The sequence below is a fragment of the Spodoptera frugiperda genome, chromosome 13 (genome assembly GCF_023101765.2).
Source record: "Spodoptera frugiperda isolate SF20-4 chromosome 13, AGI-APGP_CSIRO_Sfru_2.0, whole genome shotgun sequence".
Taxonomy (NCBI): Eukaryota; Metazoa; Arthropoda; class Insecta; order Lepidoptera; family Noctuidae; genus Spodoptera; species Spodoptera frugiperda.
In genome coordinates this window covers 8081740-8104444 of record NC_064224.1, presented here as the reverse complement: position 1 = coordinate 8104444, position 22705 = coordinate 8081740, and the positions used below count along the sequence as shown (strand labels likewise).

The following is a 22705-nucleotide window of genomic DNA, read 5'->3' as shown; positions in this document are numbered from 1 at the left end:
AAACACAACAAGTAAACAAATGCCACTAACAAATTAACTGAAGCCATTCATAGAATTTACTTCCAACTACATTTGCTTAAAACACACAATTTTATTATTAAATGCTACAGTTCTATTGAAATCATAAAAAACTTGTGTCTATAAGAAGGTATCAATAACAACACTAATAGGTAGATATATAATGCTGAAGAGTTTGTCTGTCTGTTTGTTTGTTTATTTGAACGAGCTTATCTCTGGAACTACTGGTCCGAATTAAAACATTATTTTTGTGTTGGATAGTCCTTTTATTGAGGAAGGTTATATATAAAGCTATAAAACATCACGCTACGAGCAATAGAAGCCGAGCAAAGTTGGAATATCTAGTTAATAATATAAACTTTAGATGTGTGAACCTATGTTTGTTAAATTAATAGCCGAAATAGCTGACTTGACTTTCTTTCTTTCTTTCTTTTCTTTCTTTCTTCTAGTCGGTAGTTTTATACGCGTTAAGTGAATAAAAATAACAAATTAACATAATGTATTATAATCTATCTTTATGCTGAATCTTTATCTTTTTTACGAGTAACAAACATCCAAACTTTAACACAAATTTTCGCATTTATAATATATATTATAAATAATAGTGACGAGTGAATGCTTATAGGCAGACGCATCACTTACCATCAGGCGAGATAGCGGCGAAACGTCGACCCATCAAACGTAAAAAAAAACCTACAATATCAGTAAAACAACTACAACTAGATTTATGAACGAAGTCACAGTCAATAACTAGTTAACAAAACACATAAAATTTATTCTGTATCAGGTGCAACTCAAGGTTCATAATTTGTAATTTAAATACGTTTAGTTGAATTCGCGCCACAACGCACGGGCGGCCATTGTGATCGCATCTCCGCCATTACCGTGTGACGTCACTAACCTAACGTTCTTTTGTCTATATTTAAATATTTGCTAAAGGTAAATCGTTAGTATTTACTTAGTTCCGTTTAAGTACATTATATGGGTATTTGTTTATGTGTTTTTGTAGTTATTATTCAAAATGGAGGCTTTTGAATTAGTTTTGGTTTATTGTGTGTAGGTTTGCGCTTTGAGTGCGCATTAGATGGTTGGTTAAAAGTTTTGGGAGCAATATGTTTGCCTATCAATATAACTGTGAGCGTCTCAGTTATTTATATATTATTTAAAACAAGTTACTGCGGACTATCTAGCTGGTTTACCGGGCCTCCGGTAAACGCAGGAGAATGAACGGGGTGGTTTTTAGACAGTAAGAGTCTAATACTCCCTCTCGCCTCGCCCAAGGTGGAAGATGTCATTGGATGATTTATTCGCCTTAAAAAAGAAAAGAAATATGGCCTCTTTTCTTAACTAAAAAGTTAAAGTTTGACGTTTCACAGCACAACTAAATATTATGCATGTAATTTGTAATTTCTGAAGTACTTTATATCACATTCTGAATTCTGATTATTTTACCAAAACCATCTATTGAACCCTATTAAAACACATTATTAAAAATACTGCATTAATTATTAGCATAACCAAACCACCCACTCTTCAACACTGCCACCCATCACCCACCTACAGCACACAACCCGAAAAAAAATCTTCCCAACATCTCCCAAAATCCTTACATCTCTGCTTACCCCACAAAATACCATAAAACCAAACCTCTTATCGTACAAGACGCCGATCCCGTCTACTTACAGCGGATATGCAACCGACAATCCGTATTCCGGCGTACCGCGAGATTCATTCCTTGAGAATGAATAAACCGATTTCTACGCTACACTTTGTGTGTTCGTCTGTGTGTCTGTGCGTCTGTGCTTTTGTATGTTTTCGGATGTTTTTGTATGTTGTATGTTTGTGGGGTAAAAGTTTGTGTAGGGTTTGGGATGGGTTGAGTTTTGTGTAGTGCGTTACTTAAGTAGTAAAGTTAATTTAGCCATCAGACCAGTAGTGCTGATGCCGATCCGAAGCTGCGGACTGCCTATGGGGTTTACCGGGGCTCCGGCTCGAAAAGCAGGAGTAGGAACGGGGTGGTTTTTAGGCGGGAGAAGTCATTGGATGATTTTTCCTCCTCAAAAAAAGTGTTTTGTGGGTGAAATGGGCTAATAAAACCTATTTATATTTCTTTCTTTTGAAAAATAGGACCAAATAACCTTTTCTACGTATCGTAAAACCTTATGACCTAATAAAACTCCACAGTTTCCGTTCAAATAGTAACACAATATAGAGAAACCTTAAGAAATCAATGAATGCAATATGTATCAGAAACATATACAGACATCTCGAAGAACTCCACACAATAACATCAGAACAACTTACTGACGGGGCTAGACAGGGCTATGTTGAGAACGACAATATTGCGATATTAATATTATACCTATAATGAGTATAAAATATTATGTTATAAAAATACAAGACTATAGTAGTATAACTAAAAAACTATTTTACTTGAGAATCTTACACATTTTTATGGTATATCCGGTAAACGTATCTAATAATGTTTCTAAATGGTTTCCAACAACTACCTTATGTTAAAGATACCTAAATAACACAGAAATACCGAAAATTAATTCTTAAACACCAAACATTATAACTATCATTAGAACTTGAGACAGGATATTTACTATGTTTATTTATGTCTATGAGTTTCCGATATTTTGGCACTGTTGCAAGCGCCATGATCACGGATAAACTGGAGTATATGCGGGTGGATGTTTATGAGCAGACAAATCGGTCCACCCTTTTTCTAGTTCGTTTTCTGCTAACGACACCGCTACCGAAAAATATATCTTAAAAACCAAGTATTAAAAACCAAAATAGCTAACCAATCACAAATCATGTCACATTTAGACCACTCACACAAAAGTTACACAAACTGTGCTCTACTTTCCTCGCGGTTAAAATGGCTGAATGTCATACAAATTCTGTATGGAGTCTGTGTCCCAAGACACACAATGCGCATCGAGCTAGAGTCGGACATGTCTGTCACCGACAGTACTATGCCGAGAAACGAGAGTAAAACGGTATGGAAACGTTAAGGTGGTTTTAGATGGTGTTTTCTGTTAGATGGGGGCAAGTTTGACAGTTTTTTTGGTGTAAAAGATTAGTAATAAGGTCGTAAGTTCTTTGGTGGTTAAAATAGATACTTTAGAATGACAAAATCAGAAGTACTCTTGTGATGTTTTTACTACTAAAATTGCGCTTCTCACGATACTTTCTGCCTCGCACAGCAAAACTGTGGAATGAGCTATCGTCGACGGTATTTCCGAACTGACTTCCAAAATAAGAGTATTTTTTTTTTTTAAAAGACCGATAATGCACATGGCATTCCTCTGGTGTTGCTGATCGCTTACCATCAGGTGAACCGTCTGCCTGGTAGCCCTCTATTCCATAAAAAAATAATATCCCAATCGAATAAATCATATCAAATTTATACCTATTTCTTTAAACAAAATCTCACAGATTTCAAAATCGATATCTTTTATCCAATCGGATATATAAATAAATCGATCTCTCCATAGCTTTTTTCCTTTTCTAAGCAATCATAACCAAAAACCTCCACTTCTTATATCGCAAAACTATCGCTACAGAATCGTTCCTCAAGCCATACCTGTCACCTGTTCAATGTCTCCAGTCCCCGTCATTATAAGGAGAAGGCAAAATGGCCGCCAAGTTGCCTACGAATGGAAATTCAGAAGCAAAGACATTGTGTTGTGCTAAACACAATAGAAATGCATTGAACGGAGGAATTGATTCATTTCACCTGCTAGAATGGGGGTTTGAAATGTAGGCAGAGGATGGGGGGAGGTAGTATTGGCAGGTTTTGTTTGGAATTAGGCTGTTGGTGTTTTTGTAGGGAATTTTATAGGTGGTAATATTTTAAGATTCGTTAGTGGAAAGCAGAAATTTCGTAGTGATAGGTGTGATTCTCAAGTTTATAAATAAGATACAGAAATAAGAATACTGAATAGTTGGTCAAGAGTCATAGTGCGACTGCCACGCAAATAATTTCGGGTCGAACTAAATATTATAGGATTGAGTGATAGAGTGTCTCAAATCTAAACTATATAATTTAACCTAGTTATAGCCGTTCTCATGACGGCTTTGGAAAGCCCAGGGGAAAAAATATTCTTAAAGAACCGGGTTAAATTACAGACAGCCTGTATATGGCAATATACTCATCACCTATTACATGGGACTTGTAACAGTCAAAATTGGATGTTATATTATTGTAGATGCACTCTGCCTACCCCTTCAATGATAAAAAGCAAATGAGTAAATACCTAAATATACTTTAAAAACATAGAATACAATTAAATAAGTACCGTATATATTTTTGTTTAACACAAGCACTTAATATGAAGCAGTGTTCTTATTCCGCGACCTTTTCAAAAGTGGCTCAGCAGAGTTCAAGGCGTCTGTCGTTGAGATAATTATAAAATTAATGGTTTGCGTGAGTCATTGTGCTGAAGGTGTGTTAGGCCAGGTATGTGGCCTAAGGGTTGGTGCTCATTACATCTGATGGCTTTTTTGTCGCGCGGTTTTTTGAACATGTGGTTGAGAATTTTTTTGGTTGGTTGTTTTTCTTGTCCAGTTGTAAAATAGGATTTTATCATTGAGAATAAGTTACAGAAAAAAAAAACAATATCACCTAAAACTACTATACCAGTACCAGGTTTCCCCAATGCGATAATATATAGGTTTGGCAAAAAAAAAACAAATTATTTTTATTTGATATTAGAAGTTTTAGTAGTGTTTCTTTATTTCTTTGTATTACTAATAAAACTATAAAAATAAAATACGAGAATTCAATACACTAAACATTTTTTTTATAGAATAGAGCAAACGAGCGGCCGAGTCACCTGATGGTAAGCGATCAGCGCCATCCATGTGCATCATTGATCAATGACAGACACTGGTCAAAATAAATCTGCGTTTCTTTAGCTTTTAAATACTTAAACCTGAACGCGCGTCAAAAAGGACTTATAACCGTAGTAAGTAAGTACCTTAAACATGTCAGACGATTATAATCTGTTGAAGTTTAGGCTGCCATGACAGTTGCATTAACTTAAATCCAACGAAGGGTAAGGTACTCTACTTACAACATTTAAAAGCAAGATTTGAATGATAAATATATTTATGGTATGGCCCTAGGTCGCAAGTAGAGCATACTTTTAACATAAAAGCGTGCTCCACTTTACTTCAATGTCATTTCCAAAAAAAGTTATGTAAATGGTTTGATAATGTAGTTTTAGTTGGGTAGTACTATTGTTTAATTCCTGAGTCAAAAAATATTTCGTTTAATACAGAACTTACTTACTAGACCTAGTCAATTGGTCACAAATGCTAATAACTACCTAGGAAGTGGGGTACAATTCCCGGTTTAGGGTAAATTATTTTTGTCGGGATTTTTCGTCCGACAAATAGGCCGTCATCAGTTACTTCTCCAGAAAGATTAGATGGCGTGATGATAAGTATGTATTGAGACCAATATTAAAATATTTGAGATATGGTTTTAAAATCACCATTTTGAATTCCCAATGTTAAAGAGGATCATGATTATTGATGAATTTATCATGAACATTAAGTTATAGACTTGCTTGATTTTTAGGGTGCTTTTCCAGCAGAGATGTGCTATGTAGCTATGCTACGAAGATGTAATAGCTAAGCTGTGAAATTATGTTACCGTCTCGTCTCCCGCCTTGGGCGAGGCGAGAGGGAGTGTCAGACTCTTACTGACTAAAAACCACCTCGTTCCTACTCCTGCTTTTCAAGCCGGAGCCCCGGTAAACCCGCTAGGCAGTCCGCAGCTCCGGAACCATACAGTTTAGGAAGCTATGTTATATAGGATAGGCTGATATAGTTTCAGCAATTACAAGCTGACATTGGCATGACTTTGGCTCCCTTTATCTTATTTAATGGTCGATAACGTCAAAACGACCATTATGTACGCATTGACCCCAAATTACTACGCAGATATATTAGTATATTCATATATAGCAGATATTATATTAGTCTATTCATAGATGTCGTAGTATTTATTAAATAGAGGATACTGTCACCACCTGTGACTCCTCTGATGCTGCGGTTGTCCATGGGCGGCGCTGATCGCTTATAATCAGGTGACTCGTTTGCTAAAAAAAAAACATTTTAAGGTGATTTTTGACTAAAATAACCGTGCACCTACCATTGTTTAGTCTCTGCATCACCCAAAGGTTTGGCTGGTAGAAAATGCCTTCGGCATTAAGCCCGCCTTGTGTACACATTAATGTGCATAAAGAGTTCAATAAAGAAGTTATGACATGATTATCCAACCATTTCAGGACATTCGCCACTCCTATACCATAGATATCTATGATCTTCTTAATATCTTACAATGTTACATCCTATTTGGAACAGGACTACAAAAATAAAAATAGTAGGATGATTCTCAAAAAAGGAGGAAATCGAAAGACCTGTACAAGTAAAATAAAACCGCCACATATTTTTCCAAACGGCATTTTTTTTTAAATGGACCTACCCTAAACCTTCGACCATGCATGAAAATACTGATGAAGCGTTGATGAAGCGAAAGAAGTATGTGAGATTCGTAGCAATTGGCGTTCCATTGTCTCTGCCTACCCCCACGGAAGAGAGGCATGAGGCTATGCATGTATTTAATAATTACAATTTTACGATACACTTATTAAACATAATTATGTTTAATTAATAACATTCCTATAAACGCAAACATCTTAACAAGACCTACACCAACTGACATTAAATTTCCATTGAAAACAAAAACGTGTTTTTCTTAAAAATTCGTCATTAGGTACATACACAGTCAATAACCTAAAATCCACCGTGAAATATTAAAAATAATTTATTATGTGTACATAATATTAAAAAACCAATCTACCATGATCTCTCTTTCTATGATCTTTCTCCACATACGACGGTCAATTTATACTGGTAGCGTATAACTTGATGTGTAATATGACATACATAGGAGTTTCATTAAAATTATGTCAACAAAAGCTTGCATTTTACATATACGTTTAAAACAGCTGAATAAATGACATCCTTACGAATGCAGTTTCACTTGCACACATTGTTATATTTGTTTTGTTAAATATAATAGCTGTGTGTTGTAGACTAGAGGGCTATTCTGTGATGTGAGCCCAAATATAAGAGTATTAAAAATGGTAGCCGAATATCTCCAAATGTATTGTACTAGCTACTTTTGCGTTTCACCCACTCTACCTCTCTCTCTATCTCCTATTGTCCGTAGCGTGATGTTTTATAGCTACATCTCAAGAATTATTCAAATCGGGCCAGTTTTTCTGGAGATTAGCACGTTCAAACAAACAATCGAACTATTCAGCTTTATATGTTAGTTAGTAGAGACTATTGTTCCTTATTGTATCCCCGATTTCCCAACAACTCTTAAAATCCTATCCCTAAAAGGCCGGTAACGTACTTGTAACGTCTCTGGTGCTTCGGGTGTTAACGGGTGACAGTGATTGCTTACCATTAGTTGATCCGTCTGCTCGTTTACATCGCATAAAAAAAGTAGTTTTTTCACTCGACTAAATGCAATTTGAATCATCATCAGCGCTTATGTAAATGCGTAATCATATTTTTGCAGATAAATCGATTTTTGTGTCTGGATATCGTGAAAGTCAGACAGACATGAGACAGTATTTAAAACGTGTTGATACAAGTTTTTAAGCTTATCTGTCTATTGATAAAAATAATAATACAAAGTCAAAACAAAACATTACGTAAAAAGTAAAGATAATACAATTGCATAACAGATATCAAATTAGATTAATGAAATGAGATTATTTTTCCAAACAAAGTTTATCGAAGTCTAAGTCGACGTCGAAATTATATTTTATTCTAAATAGACCAGGAAGACACTTTTGAACGTCAAAGCATACTTATATAAAATTTTGCAAACACCCAAATACGACCATATTTTAGTGCAGAAATGAAATTTTATCAACACCCGAATCAAAAGGATTATCTGACTTTCGTGACAAGTTTGACCTAAATGGGATAGCCATACTTCGACAAATATGGAGTCATGCTTCGGCACAAATGGGCCGGCTCGACCAGATACCAAGGCCTCACAGAAAACCGACGTGAAACAACGCTTGTGTTGTGTGTCTTTGTGTGACCGAGGTTACCGGAGATCCAATGCCTCCCCTTCCCAATCCTTGATTCCCCGAACAACCCTTAAATCCCACCCCCAAAAGGCAACTAACATCTCTGGTGTTTCGAGTATCCATAAGCAGCGGCGTTTGCTTACCATCAGGTCATCCGTCTGCTCGTTTACCGGCTTATACCACAAAAATAAACAGACGCAAAAATATTTACCAAAATTTTGATAAGGTTGTAGTAAATATTTTTGTCTAGCATTTTTAGTAAACAAAAACATTATGACAGTTGCAACAATATTGTTATTTTTTTCGTGAGTAATAATACAATCACCCTTTTATCTGGTAGATAAGCCAATAGCCAATAGTTTTAGAATAGCCCTGCATAATTTTTCATTAAAAGTAAGCGTGCAAGAACAAAAATATTACAATAAGGACCGAATTTTATGCAGTGCACTGTTTAGTGGGAATTGTGTCAACATTAGTTTGAAAATAATTTAAATATTTCACGGTTCTATCTACGGCTATAGTGTTTTGTTTTTTTTTTTTATTTAAATTCACGTGTTCAAAATTTTCCCCAATATGCTGTGGCGGCCTTATGACATATGTTTTAGTTATTACGACTTTATTTTTAACGCGTTAAGGTAACTTTTTCTTTTGTTATTTGAATTGATACTGTTTATTCTGTTAATTTATGTTCAAAAGAATTTAGGTGTTTAATTAATCTGTTTTGTGGTGATGTGTTAAAGAAGCGTGTCTAATAATAATATGTTAAACATTTTGTCCCTTTATTTGAGGGGGAAAATCATCCAATGACTTCTGTCGGGTGAGGCGAGAACCAGTGTGAGACTCTTCCTAACTCCTGAGCTGCGTACTGCCAAGCTGTTACCGGGGCTCCGGCTCGAAAAGTAAAGTAGGAACGGGATGGCTTTTAGTCAGTAAGAATCTGCACTCCCTCTCACCTCGCCCAAGGCGGGAGAAGTCTTTGGATGATATTCACCCCTCAAAAAAAAAGACTCTTACGAACTAACAACCACCCTGTTCCTAGCCCTTTTTTTCGAGCCGGAGCCCATGTTACCAGCTAGATAATCTGCAGCGAACATTTGTCCCGTAGAGCTATAATCAAGAGTTCATCAGAAATTAATTAATATGTATAGAAATACTCTCTAATCTTAGACTCTCCTCAACTAGGTTAGGACAGATTTATTCAACAAATTGACTGAGAGATCAAAACTGCTGTAACTATAAGGATTCAAGAACAGAAAGAACTGAAAAATTTACTTACTAAGCATTGTTATTACCATGTTAAAGATTTTTTAAATGAAGATTTATAAGTTAGTTGTTTAAAATATTTTAAGTTTAGTTGTTCTTTTTAATAGTTTTATAAATTTTATTATTATTTTGTACGCCAATTATGGCAAAACATGTTGAGACTTACAATTTTAACTGTACTATCTGCATTTACATTTATATGTATAATGTTACCTACACATGTTTATACAAATAAATTTATCTTTATCTTTATCTTTATCTTCACTGACCTAATTTAGTCTTCCTAACCCAACCACCACACTTCTCATCAACCAAACCCCCATCTAATCACTCTTTTCCCCCCACAGACCGCCAGAGGTGGGTGAGAAGGCGCCGGCGTCTTCATCCCCGAACCTTGCAGAGCAGCCTCTCGATCTGAGCGCCAAGTCCACCTCCAGCACGAGTGGAACTCCTCCACCGGATAATAAGCACTTGGATAACAGGTAAATTAGATTTTATAGTATTTTTGTGACGTTAGAATTAAGATGGTCGCCACTAGAACATCGTTTTAAGTTACCTCACTATGAAATTGTCAAAAAGTGGTTGCCTTTATATTGATGAATGACATCGACAGGTCATAAGAGAGATTGGGGCTTTGAATCTCGTGTCAAAAAATAATTGTTGTAGTAATAACATTTCATCTGGATTTTTTGTCTGGTGCAAGTAACCGACAAAACACTTAGAAAATTTTCTAAGCAGCATGGTATCTAGAAATGTGTCCAGTATATGGCCTTAGGATTTACTCCTATTATAAGTATTGCTCCAGTAAAAGCTTCCAATTCTCTTTAAAGGTAAGCATTTCGTATGACGTCATCCGTAGGCATCGAATGAAGGCATTGCCGATGATGCGGTCCGGTCCGTATGATGCGGATCAGTGGACGCAGTTGTATGAGTTTCTATTCAAGACAAACTAAAATTAGTTGCGTGCGATGCGTACGATGCGTGCGTTTACCTTAAGTCTGAAAATTTCCTTTGTCACCATTTTTACAAAATATGGCTCAATATTGACACTAGACCTCCTTGGTCAATGTCACACACACGTGTCACCAAAATAAAATTTTATCAATGCTTTGTGTAAAGTCTGACCGAAAGAAAAATAGACGCAAAAACATGCACAAATATTTGTCCAAATAACTGTATTTATTTATGAAGTAAATATTATTGTCTAGTGTTTTCGTAAACAGGATCAAATAAGTGATAGTGATAGCATAATAAGTATGTTAGTTATCAATATTTTCATGCAAATTTTATTATAACTTTCGTGAGTCATACTAAATTAATTGTTATGTTATCAGCTTACTCACGTAAGTTTTTGACGGGAAACTCGACTAGTTTCATAAAGATCTTATTTTCTATCTCTATCTAGATCTTATTCATGAGCATCATCATTCATATCTAGATCTTATTTTGTTCTTATAGGACGTTAGGTCGCATCCCACTGAGGTAACTCTATTTAGTATAGGACATCTTGAGGCTATGATACTATATTTCTAAGTATAGATAGATAATTAGAATACAACACATAACAAAACACCTTTTTAAAACACATCCTGTATCCCGTATGTGTTGCATAATTCCTTGACCAAACGACCAACAACATAAATACGACTAAGCTAGGAGTAACATAAAAACTAATTGTAGCCATCAAAGTGACCGATTAGCTAAGGCTTTTATCACTTTAATCTAGGTAAACGCGCTAAATTGGATTAAACATTAGTCGTTGGCCTTAATTTAATGCTAATGTGCGTTTAGTCGCGCATGTGTACACAACCTTATTTTATTTGACCGTTAAAAAAACTTATTCTTGTTCGCTTTTCAAAATGTCGATTGTCATTTGGTATTGTTGACTTTGACATTACTAGATGTGACTTCTATTTATTGTTAGTTTGATAGGTTAGTTACTTAGGTAATTAGATGTTTTAGTATGATAATAGAGTTACTTAGTGTGTCGATTTACCTGCACAGGGTAAGCAGAGTGCTTTTATTTATTCTTCCTTATTAGAACCACTAAATTGTTTTATACTCTTTGCCAAATTATTTTACAAAATGCTAGGTAATTATAACAATCAATATAAAGACTTGTAGATATTGAGCTTTCCGGAGCTGCGTACTACCCAGCGGTTTTACCGGGGCTCCGGCTCGAAAAGCAAAACTAGGAACGGGGTGGTTTTAGTCAGTAAGAGTCTGACACTCCCTCTAGCCTCGCCTAAGACGGGAGAGTTAATTGGATGATTTTCGACCCTAAAAAAGATATCGTGCTTATATAGGGCACATTAGCTAAAGCAACTGTTTAACCCTTATCCAGTTCGGATTTGTACAAAACTGATAAATCTCTAATGAATCACAAATACTTCAACAAGAAACAACAATCCTACAATTCTACCCACCCTATCAATAAGATGCAAGGAACTAAAATGTTTTAAAGGAAAGGAAATGAAAATAAAAACCTCTTTTTCCTTTTCCACGAGGTATCGGTAAAACGAATGAGCGAGCTTAAATAGATTAATGTCTGGACTTGGGATTTTTTACTCTATTTTGTGTAGGATAAGGATCTGATTAGCTTGTCTCTTTTTGTTCTAAATCAATACTTAATGTCTTGAGCGAAGATGTTATACTGTACATTCACATTTGGTGGTTATTTATGAAGGATTTAGCTTCTGTGGGATGAAAAGTCAGCTTATACTCTGACTGTACACCAAATTTCATTAAAATCCGTTCAGTAGTTTCAGCGTTATTGACGGACAAAAATTCTAACAAACTTTTTTTGATAATATTATGCAGTCGGAGACACAGATGAGATAATTTCACTTCTTATAAATTAGTATTCCTAGTATCATTCATTCAGGTGACCTATTACCAAATACAGGATGAAATTAAAACTCTATGTTACCTAAAATATAGGTCATAATTTGAAATTCCTTGCCGTAATACTTTTTATTCTCATAAAATCTTCGTAGGACAACGCGATTCAATTTTTTATGTGCGCTTTGAAGAATGGACGACACCATGTGTCGATACCATCTTCAATGATATTACGTGTAGGCTTATAAATTCCAAGCCTTGACAACACCAAGACCACCCCACCGCGCCACTTCCAACGCGTCAACACAATTTTCCACAAACACAACTTGAAAAACTAAAAATCGTTCTAAAAAGCTCACCTAGCATTTTATAGCGTCGTATAGCATTAACAATTCTTCACGCTACCGCCACAGCACCATTGGTCATAACACGATCGACACATTCGCAACGGACGCGAAATAATCGCACTTCCTATTGAAACCTACTTGAATAACACAAACAATAGAAATGTGAACGCACCCATTAAAACACAAAACTTCGAACGATCGACTGGGGTCAGTGAACTTTTGACAGCTAACGCCATCATGTCCGCAGATGTCATTTGACGCCATTTTATCACGACAATGTTCATTAAAAATAATATGTCATTGTTAATTTGTTTGTTGTTTATTGATGTGGGTCGGGTTCTACGGTTTTGATGGGTGCTATCTGACCCTGTAGATGTTTTGTTTCGTTAGAACTACGCGCGATGAATGAAGAAACGTTTACACAACGAAACTAGCTGTTTGAAAAACCAATTTTTATTGAATCACAGAAAGATAAAATACTTAAAAGTGGCAATATCTAAGATGCCAATCGTCCACTTTAGATATATTACAGAATATAGATAGAAAACCAATCAGCAGTACCTGAGTAATTCAAAGAAAATAGTCAGACATGATTGGAGCGAGCAAATTGAGACGATTTAATGACATCTTATAGAAAACGAGCTTCAGAAGTTGTTTAAATGCGTATTTCAATAAAAATGGCAAATTTAAATATTTACTGTCATATTGAAATTAGCTGAAGTACATACATATTACCTACATTTAACTAGAAACTTCTCAACTACTCACTAAAATCGAAATAACTGTTCCAATTTCTTAGACATAAACATCTCAAGATTACATCGATAAAATAAAATTTAAGCAACAACAATAATTTAAATTAAAAAGCATCACTGGGCTTTTTTCAGTAAGTATTTCAAAATTTTCTCAGTAGTAGCGGAGTCTGGAATTGTCTCCAGTATGGCTATAAGCTATAGGCTCACCCCCTATTACATGGGACTTATAACACAAATGGTGAAAAGTGGGTGTACATTGTATAAAGGCAATATGTGCTGCAATGTGCACTTCTGCCTACTGATAGAAATCAAAATGACTGGACTGTCCTATTTTCTTATACAAAGCTATAGAAGTAGAAATAGAAATAGAAATCATTTATTTGCAAAAAATTTAGGTACAGATATGATGTTATGGGTCTTAAGATTAACCGATACAATTTAATTAAATCAACTAAAATAATTAATAACAATCACATTACATAACAATTCAACTCTTTAATCATCATAGACAATAGACAAAAATAGGCCGTAAAATAAAAACATTTCCTTCTTTTTTAATTTTAAAAATAGCCCAACGACGATTGACAGCCGTCAAAGTCAAGGAACGCATATCTGTGGGCAATGTCAACGCTCTATACAAACTGGATCGTTGCGAAAGGCAGGCCAAGTTTATCGCGAGCCCTACGTAACCTACGTTCAAAGACTTTTATTATTTACTCGAAACATGCGTGATGAAATTGGAATTCTTTACCTTTTTTTATGATAACTCTTCCAGTGTTTGTGGTTCCTTGTTTTTTTTTTTTTTGCGCGGTAAAAGATATTGTGCAAGTTCTTTTGTTTGTCTTTTTTGATATTTTGTTTTTGGAATTTGTGTTTAGATTGATTAAATGGGCGTTGATTTAATTTGTTGCACCATACTTGATCATGTTACTAAAACTAGTAAAAACTAAACATTACTGTAATGTTAAACATTAACAGTACGCTTTAAAAAACTTCACACATTTTCCATTTAATTATGTTATTATCTCAATATTATTCACTAAATTGTTCTCTCTCTCAATCCTAAACCCCTACCACTAAATGAAACTATTTATCTAAATATCCCACAAACTCCTTACAAAATAGATAAAATGTAGAAGAAAACATTCCATAAAACGTCAAGTAACACATCAAAATAAACTATAACAACTCATAGCACGCCCAACCACCGCCATCTAGCGGTCAGGACCGGTAAAACAGGTTTTTCACTCTGATTTTATCAAAGTGTGTTCCCTTTTGTGCACCTGTAAACATCATACATTTTTGTTCTTAAAATTAAATATTTTAAAGAAAAGAAGGGGCACTTTTGAAATGTAATTCAGAATGGTAGTGAAGGAAAATCACGAGTAATTGATGTGACATTGAAGCGCTTTAGTTCGTTCAATTGATTTTACGTGATGTGAATATTTAGAGCTGTTTTGTTTCAAAAATAGGATAGAAATAGAAGACTACTCACGTAGTATAATGAAATTAGTAATAGAGTAATTAAGTCTTCTAAGAGTAATTTGTCCCACAGCCAAATCCAGGATCGAATACTCCCATGATTTTCGAAAAGACATGCAAAAATTGTTTTAGCAACATAGCTAAACGAGCTTTGCAATATCTAACAGTCATTACAATAGTAAATTAAACTGCAAAATATGAAGATAACCAATTTACATATCTCTACTAAGTATAAGTACATTTTATGCAAATAATTGTATCAATCTTGAGCTTTATACAAAGAAAGTGTGATGAACAACACAATCGTCTCGGTGCTAACGACCTCGCTAATTTCCCGTCTTCAACAAAGTTATTAAACTCATAATTGCCTCTCGATATATTCATATAAAAACGGAGCACGAAGGAACTGATATTATACACAATACCAAATCGATAACTGAATAAATTCATTCTCTGGGACCGCGATCTGGGTCGCATGACTCGCCAAAACAAATAAAAATGCATCGATAGACTGCTCGAGCATCGACCTTGCATCCTCGAAGACAAGCCAAGCCAAAACACACCCTACCACACTTACAACACAACTCAAACTCAACTAGAACCCTCCTCGAAAAATAAGAAAGCACAATTCAAGATGAAACCGAAGACGACAGCTGCAACCAATAAATTTTACACTCTATTAAAAGGCAGTAAAGTTGATTTTCGTTTCACGTGTTACCGTAGGGAATATGATAAAGATGCATTCATAGTGGGCCGTTATCGGCGAGACTGAGAGTAAATATTTCGCATTTCGCGTTATCTTGGATTAAAACGGGCGTCGTACGGTTTTGAAATATTGAATTTAGACGATTGTGGGCCGTTGACCATTGCAACGCATCTGTGACTCACCACGCACGTCATCTGTCATGCACTCCGCACGTCTGACGAATAAATTCACTTTCGAAAGAACATGGACGCTCCCTTCTTTTTCTCTTTTTTTATCTCCTTCGCTCAGTATGCAAAGTTTATTGATTTATCCCGTTGCATATTCAGAACAGCGTCTACATTATTTCGCATCCTTTCGGGAAGAAAATGTATTTATGAAAATATTGTTCTAACTCTCGGGATGGTCTTTAATTTTTTATAATATTCTAGTGAGAATGATATTATGTATGTAGAAGAGTTTATCGAGCTACAAGTACCTTCACACTTGTTGAAAGGCCAATGCACTTTATTCAGTCGAATTATCTGCATTGAAGTTTTTAATCTGTTCTGTGAAATGATTAAGTATCGCCGGTTCCACTCTTGATGTAATGTTTTGTAACAGTATGCTGATGTAAGGTTGATATTGTTGCAGATTGAAGCGCCCCGCTCCGGACGGTGCCAGCAACAGCTCGGGTCGGCGCGCCTACACCGAGGACGAGCTGCAGTCCGCCGTCCGCGACATCCAGTCCGGCCGGCTGGGCACCCGGCGCGCTGCCCTCATCTATGGCATACCGCGCTCCACCCTGCGCAACAAACTCAACAAGTTCGGCACTCCCGTCGACCAAGTCGACTCAGATAATGACAGCGATGCCGAGCGTCCTGACTCGCCTCCTTCAGTCATCCTCAAAATACCAACATTCCCCCCACCAGACGACAAAAGTCCCTCCCCAGCTGGACAAATACAAGCGCCCATCACTCCGATAACGCCGATGCTCCCTACCGCTCAACCATCACTCAAGGCGCCATCGCAGCTGCTGCTCCCACCCTCCGTGTTTGCTGACCCTCCCTCGACACAACACCTGTTCACGTCCCTCAGTGACGTCATCGCTAAAAGCATCAGCCAGAAGTTCCAGCAACCTCTAGATAGGCCTCACCATCAACCCAGTGACCTCATGTATCCACGAGGACCTGACAGACACGTCTCTGTCATTAAAACGCCACCTGACAACCAGCGCTACGCCGCGCCAGGTAACTCCAAGGCCACTCCCAACAACAACGGGCAGCCGGCCACCGGAGGCAAGGGCACGCGGCCCAAGCGGGGCAAGTACAGGAACTACGACCGCGACAGCCTCGTGGAGGCGGTGAAGGCCGTGCAGCGCGGGGAGATGTCCGTGCACCGCGCCGGCTCATACTACGGCGTGCCGCACTCCACGCTCGAGTACAAGGTGAAGGAACGTCACCTCATGCGACCACGGAAGCGTGAGCCCAAGCCACCCCAAGACACTGCTAAACCACAGCCACCAAAGCCACCGCCACCGAAACCGCCAACGAAACCGTTCTCTAACGGTCTCAACGGCCCGGAGGCTCCGGGCTACCCGCCTGGCTACCCATATTGGCCTGGCACTGGGTTCCCACCACCACCAGCTCCCGACTTGTACGCCTCACACATGATGCGACGACTGCGCGAAGAAGCGCCACCACCAGCCAATGGTTCGTTTTTGGAGGGCATCATTCGATCCAGCCTGGAGCGACCTGCGCTGCTGCAGCGGCTAGCGGCGCCACCTGGTGGGGAGGCAGTGCGGCGCGCGCCCACCAGCGACGGCGACGAGCCGCCCGCGCGCCGGCCCCGGCTGGACAGCTCGGACCAGGCGCTAGCGGCCGAGATGCGCGAGGCGGTGCAGCGGCTGCGCGCGGACAAGCTGCGGCCGCGCAACGGCACGCCGACGCCGCCGCCTGCGCCCCCGGCCGAGCCGCCGCCGCCGCCGGCCGCCCCCCGGACCGCGCCTAGTGCGCTAGACGCCCCGATCTCCTCAGTCTTTGTGATAATAATATGTAAAGTACATTCCGCCGGGCGGCCCGCCCGCTCGCCGACTCACGCTAGTGCAATACGGCCCGCTGAGGTTTGTCGTCCGAGACTCGCGTCACCCGTGTATACTGTTGTAGTGACAATAACTTAGTCGCAGGCTCCGCGCGCCGGCCCTTGTCTCGGTATGTAGTGTCTCCTCTTTATGTTTCCGCTTCCTCGGTCAGTCCGGACAGTCCTCACACACACGTATCCACATCGACACATTATCACCAAATATCACAATAGTTACCTAAAAGTCACAACCAGTTCAATATATCACAGCTTTACTAATGCAATATCACAATAATATAGAGTAGTTAGTGTCCCATGACAGAGACTCGGATGCCGTCGGTTGTGGCTTGCAGTCGCGTCCAGTAGTACACGAGTTGTTGCCCCGTCTTCTGTTATCTGTAACTCCTCGCTTGCGCGGCGATCAGGCGCAATCTGTCACTCCATCTCCTAAATTCAAATGAACACGAAACCATTGTAGGGTAGAACGACACTGCACGTTGCAAGCGGCGCTAGGGTTGTCCAAAATTCACGCAAATCCAGAGAGCCTCAAATTTTGACCTTGTTTTAAGTAAAAGACAACCAAAAGTTAACGTTATAAATTAACTATTTAAAATAATTTTTAAGTAATAAAAACAATGTAACAAATTAATTATAAAGCTAGCTATGAGTGTAAATGTTATCGATTTTTAAGTGAACTATTGCAGATTTTGTGCGGTGTTTTTATAATTAGATAGGTAATATATTGAATGAAATTATTAGCGCTATTGGCGGGTAGTGCGGTTGTGGTATTGTTGGTCGCGTCGCCGCCGTCGCGTCGTCGCATCGCCGTCGTGTCGTTGTCGTGTCGCCGCCGTGTCGCGCGACGTCGTACAGGCACTAGCTGCGGACGGTATTGGCGTCTCAACGGTCGGCTGAGCTTCGCCTACACGAAGCTATGTTCGGACTTATGTGCAATTATTATTTTGTATAAAATAGTAATTTTAACTGTGTCTAAGCTAACACGTGGATTTCCATATTACTGAATGTGATATTTAGGTATTACGAGTGCGGTTTGATCACGATTGACGAGCTGCGGGGACCGCCGGGCCCCGTCATATATACACGTACGTACATTAAATACATCTAGTGAACTTATATATTTTATGTACTATTATTGTATCTTAAGAAGATAATATTCTTATTTTTCATGGTCCAAGTTTTAAATGTTTTATCGACTATACAAAAATGTGGATAATCATTATTATATTCTTGTCGACTTTAAAAATTATAATTAGCCCAAAAATCCTCAAAAAAAAATGATATCTTCAAATTTGTGAAATTTTTTGGTGTTCAATCAAAAATATATTATGGAAGTACGAGATGAAAATGTATACGCTCTCCCAAAATTAAATTTAGGTAAAAACTATTTGGATATAAAATTATCATACGATACTTATTGTAAGTTATGTGTACATGTGCGCCTCATGGAAATTAAGAAGTCTTTGTATTATGTATGTAATTAAAATATACATAATTATATTATATACAAGTTAAAATTTTATGTCGTACATTTTTCTTCGGAGACCACGAGTGATGTGCAAAATAGAAGTACACGAGGGCACTCGATATATCGACATAATATTGTTATATTAACTAATATATCTTTCTCGGACCGAAGCGAAACAATTTATTATATACAAGTGATATATGAAATCATAATCCAAACAAATACATATCCCCCATGTCGATATGTCGAGCTCTCTCAACAAATGGTAAAAAAAAACAAAAATTTTTATATTCAAAATTTTAAACTAGTCGATAGCATGTCTTCACTTTTGTTTCTCTGTGCATAATTTTCGACGTCTTTTTAGCATTTAATCTTAATAAAAAAAAGTTAATCTATAAACGTTATGTGCATTTATCCGAGTGATGAATACTTTTGTATATTGAAAACAGATTATATTAGATTATTTATCGTCGTGTTGACATCCCTACCAGACCGCATTTCGAAATTTGAAATGAAATATTTAAAGATCGAACAACTTTTTTTTTCGAAAATACGTACACGAATCTGTGTGTTATGCCTGACATTTGTTGATAGCTTAAAACAAAAAAGTTATTTTGTGTAAGTTTGTACAGACATAGGATGGGACATTTTGCAAAGAGAATTTAGATAATAATCAACATTCCGTTTAGAATGTTATTAGATTTTTTTTTAATTAATAATATAACTATTTTTTGCATCGGGAACAAATAATTATGTTGTTTAATCTTATTTTGTAACGTTAGTTAATTTTTAAGTGGCTTTATTTTATAAAAATAACCTTTATATATGATTAATTGTCATATTATATTGAGATGTTATACATTCATTGTTTTTGTGCGAAGTGTTTGGGGTTCTATTCCCGATTAAAGAGAGTTGCGACTGATATGTAATAGAAAATAGCCGAGTGCTGGTGGCACTGGCTCGGTCGGTACAAATGGTATACACCGCCTTAACACTTAAAAATGTTATTGACAGTGATCTCTACACTACTTAAAATAATAATCATGGCGAGGCGAAGGATCCAACTCTAACAGCGAGACAGTTTTAATATTAAATTTATTTCCGTTACATTGATTATTTTTTTTAGTAAAACAAGAATGGAACTGTTGTTCTCAAACACATGATGCACCAAAGCGGAAGAGAAATATTAATTTACAAAAGATACAAAACAACTGCCTCCATTCAAATACCTCATTCAATAGCGATGCAAACTTACTTAATGTCATTTATACAGAGTACACACGACGCCAACGGTCAGCCATGTTGTTTGATAACTCCAGTTTTAGTCGCTAGAGGTCACTGGTTTATTAGTGAATCATTTTTATTGTATATTGTTCAATCATTTTTCCACATAGTTTAAGAATTTTAGTTAATATTGTAGCGTATTTTTCAATTAAATAGGTAGTCCGTAGCAATTCTTTAATATTTTTCTTGTTAATTTTTTTTTTTTCGTAAATGTAATAAATTCTCCGTAAGGGTTAGGTTAGTCTTGAACGGTCCTCAACTGGTCCAGGAACAAAAGACAATGAAGGGAATGTTGCATTTTTTAATTAAAACGTTAAATATTATCGTACTAAGCGGCCGCGGCGTCGCTGCTCGCGTCCGATGCGTCTGCCCTCGTACGCGTATCCGACCGAAATGCGAACACTTTGACACTTTCTTAATTTGACTTTCGAATTGCAGAATTCGATTTTTGAATTTGAAACGTTGAGCGCGGCTTCTCGTAAAAGACATTGCCAGGATGTTAGTTTACGAAACATTTTTATGGACACGAAGTTGTTTGTTTGTGTGACTGTACCTAACTTCATGTCGATTCCCAACTTCACACTGTGCCGCCGTGTAGTTCGATCATACGGGAGATGTTATACTTAGTTAGTACTCTATTTTGAACGCTGTGCCCACCCGTGTAAAGTTGAGAATCGACTTTTCTTATAAATGTAAGAATCACCTAATGTCGTCACTAATTGTTTTCCCTTTTACATCTTGTATGTATTTCTAGATGGTTAATTTTAAAACATTAATGATTATTGTACTACTATTACAATAATTGACTTATTATTATTGACATTTAGCATTATCGTGGAAAGGTATAGAATATTGAATGATGAAAGTTTTTTAAACGTCTTGCTAGACGGTCTCGAATGTTCCACATTCGTGATGAATTTTTTTTTATAAAAAATATGTACAACAAGAAGCATTTAATTTTAGAAATATGAGATACCTATTATGTTATAAATTTAATGAAACGGTAGCAGATCAAGTGTTTGCTATCTCGATGTATTTATTTGAAATAACGCTTAAAAATATTACATCACACTGCTGGGGACATTTAAAATCTTTGAATGTTGTCTTTGCGAAATTTTATTATTGGGATTCTTTTTGTGATTTACAAACAAATCAGTTAGGTAATGGACCAATGTATAAGATAGATAAACCTGTTATTTCCCGAAGAATCGAGAATGGCTCACGTTTTTTTTTTTATAATATTATATAAACTGCGCAATGAGCTAACAAGATCAAATTATAATATTGTTATTTAATTATTGAGTACAAGTTTTAATGAAATATTTTTTTTTTTCAATATACCTTACTCGCCTCTTTATTTTTGTTATTTTGTTCCTTTAGTTTTTATTATTATTGTTTAAATCATAAACAGATGATTAGATTTCGAGTTTAATTTAAGCAACTCATAATTATTTTTATTATAAATTATATAAAATATATATAACTTTATCTTTCAATTCCTCAGTATGAAAAGTGATGTTTAAATACATTTCCAGAACCGTTATCGCGAACGAATAAAGAGAAAAATCGTAAAAATTGGCAGAAAATTTATGTGATTGGCGCCACCACTATTGTATTAAATCTAGTCAAATTTTTTAGGATGGTTGAAAAAAATTGAGAAGCTAAGCTTAGGATGATTCGACTGAATTTTTGATAAAAAAAAAATAATTAAACAAACGTCCAAAACCGTCGCTAGGCGACTTAAAAAAAAAAGAGTTGATTTGAAATTGTGGAATTGTGGCCGATGTTTGTAAAAAATACTGTTTTTTCTTACTTATACTTACTGTAAACATGAATAGGATGATTTGAGGTGAAAAAAGGAATGTTTTTTCATTATGTAATGTCCTTTTTATCTATAGGATCTTTATACCTTACGTTAAATATCATATGACATGGCTGGTTGGGCAGGTGTAATGTGCGAGGATATTTAAAACCTGTATACAATAAATTTCTTTCATTTGTTGAAATTTTTTATTGTTTTATTTCACGCACATATTCATTTTTATGCCCCCTTTTTTTTGTTTATTTTCTTACTAAATAACCTTGAAAGTAAAAGTTAATTTCCTCAGAAACTGAAATGATATAAAATAAACATTAATCCAGATTATACTGAAAAAACATACAAAAGGTAATTCAGATTATACTGAAAAAATATTCAAATAGTTGCATGTTTCAATTGTTACCATAGAAAAAGTTTTTTTTTTAATCTACAGATATAAATTTCAAGCTTCTGTAGGTATGATGCTCAAACCTTCTCCTTACGAGATGAGGCCTTTGGTCAGCAGTGGCCACGT

The 22705-nt window shown here is 36.6% G+C and overlaps 1 protein-coding gene across 5 annotated transcripts in view; it reads left to right on the top strand.

The window, feature by feature from the left end:
- Nucleotides 1-22378, top strand: part of LOC118270242 (mushroom body large-type Kenyon cell-specific protein 1) — a 195365-nt gene extending 172987 nt beyond the window's left edge. For all 5 annotated transcript variants that reach the window (XM_050697946.1, XM_050697947.1, XM_050697948.1 and 2 more), the window contains 2 exons: nucleotides 9764-9898; nucleotides 16178-22378. In XM_050697946.1, the coding sequence (XP_050553903.1) occupies nucleotides 9764-9898; nucleotides 16178-17702 (1660 nt within the window). In that variant the 3' untranslated portion in view covers nucleotides 17703-22378. The remainder of the gene's footprint in view (nucleotides 1-9763; nucleotides 9899-16177) is intronic.
- The last annotated feature ends 327 nt before the right edge of the window (nucleotides 22379-22705 follow it).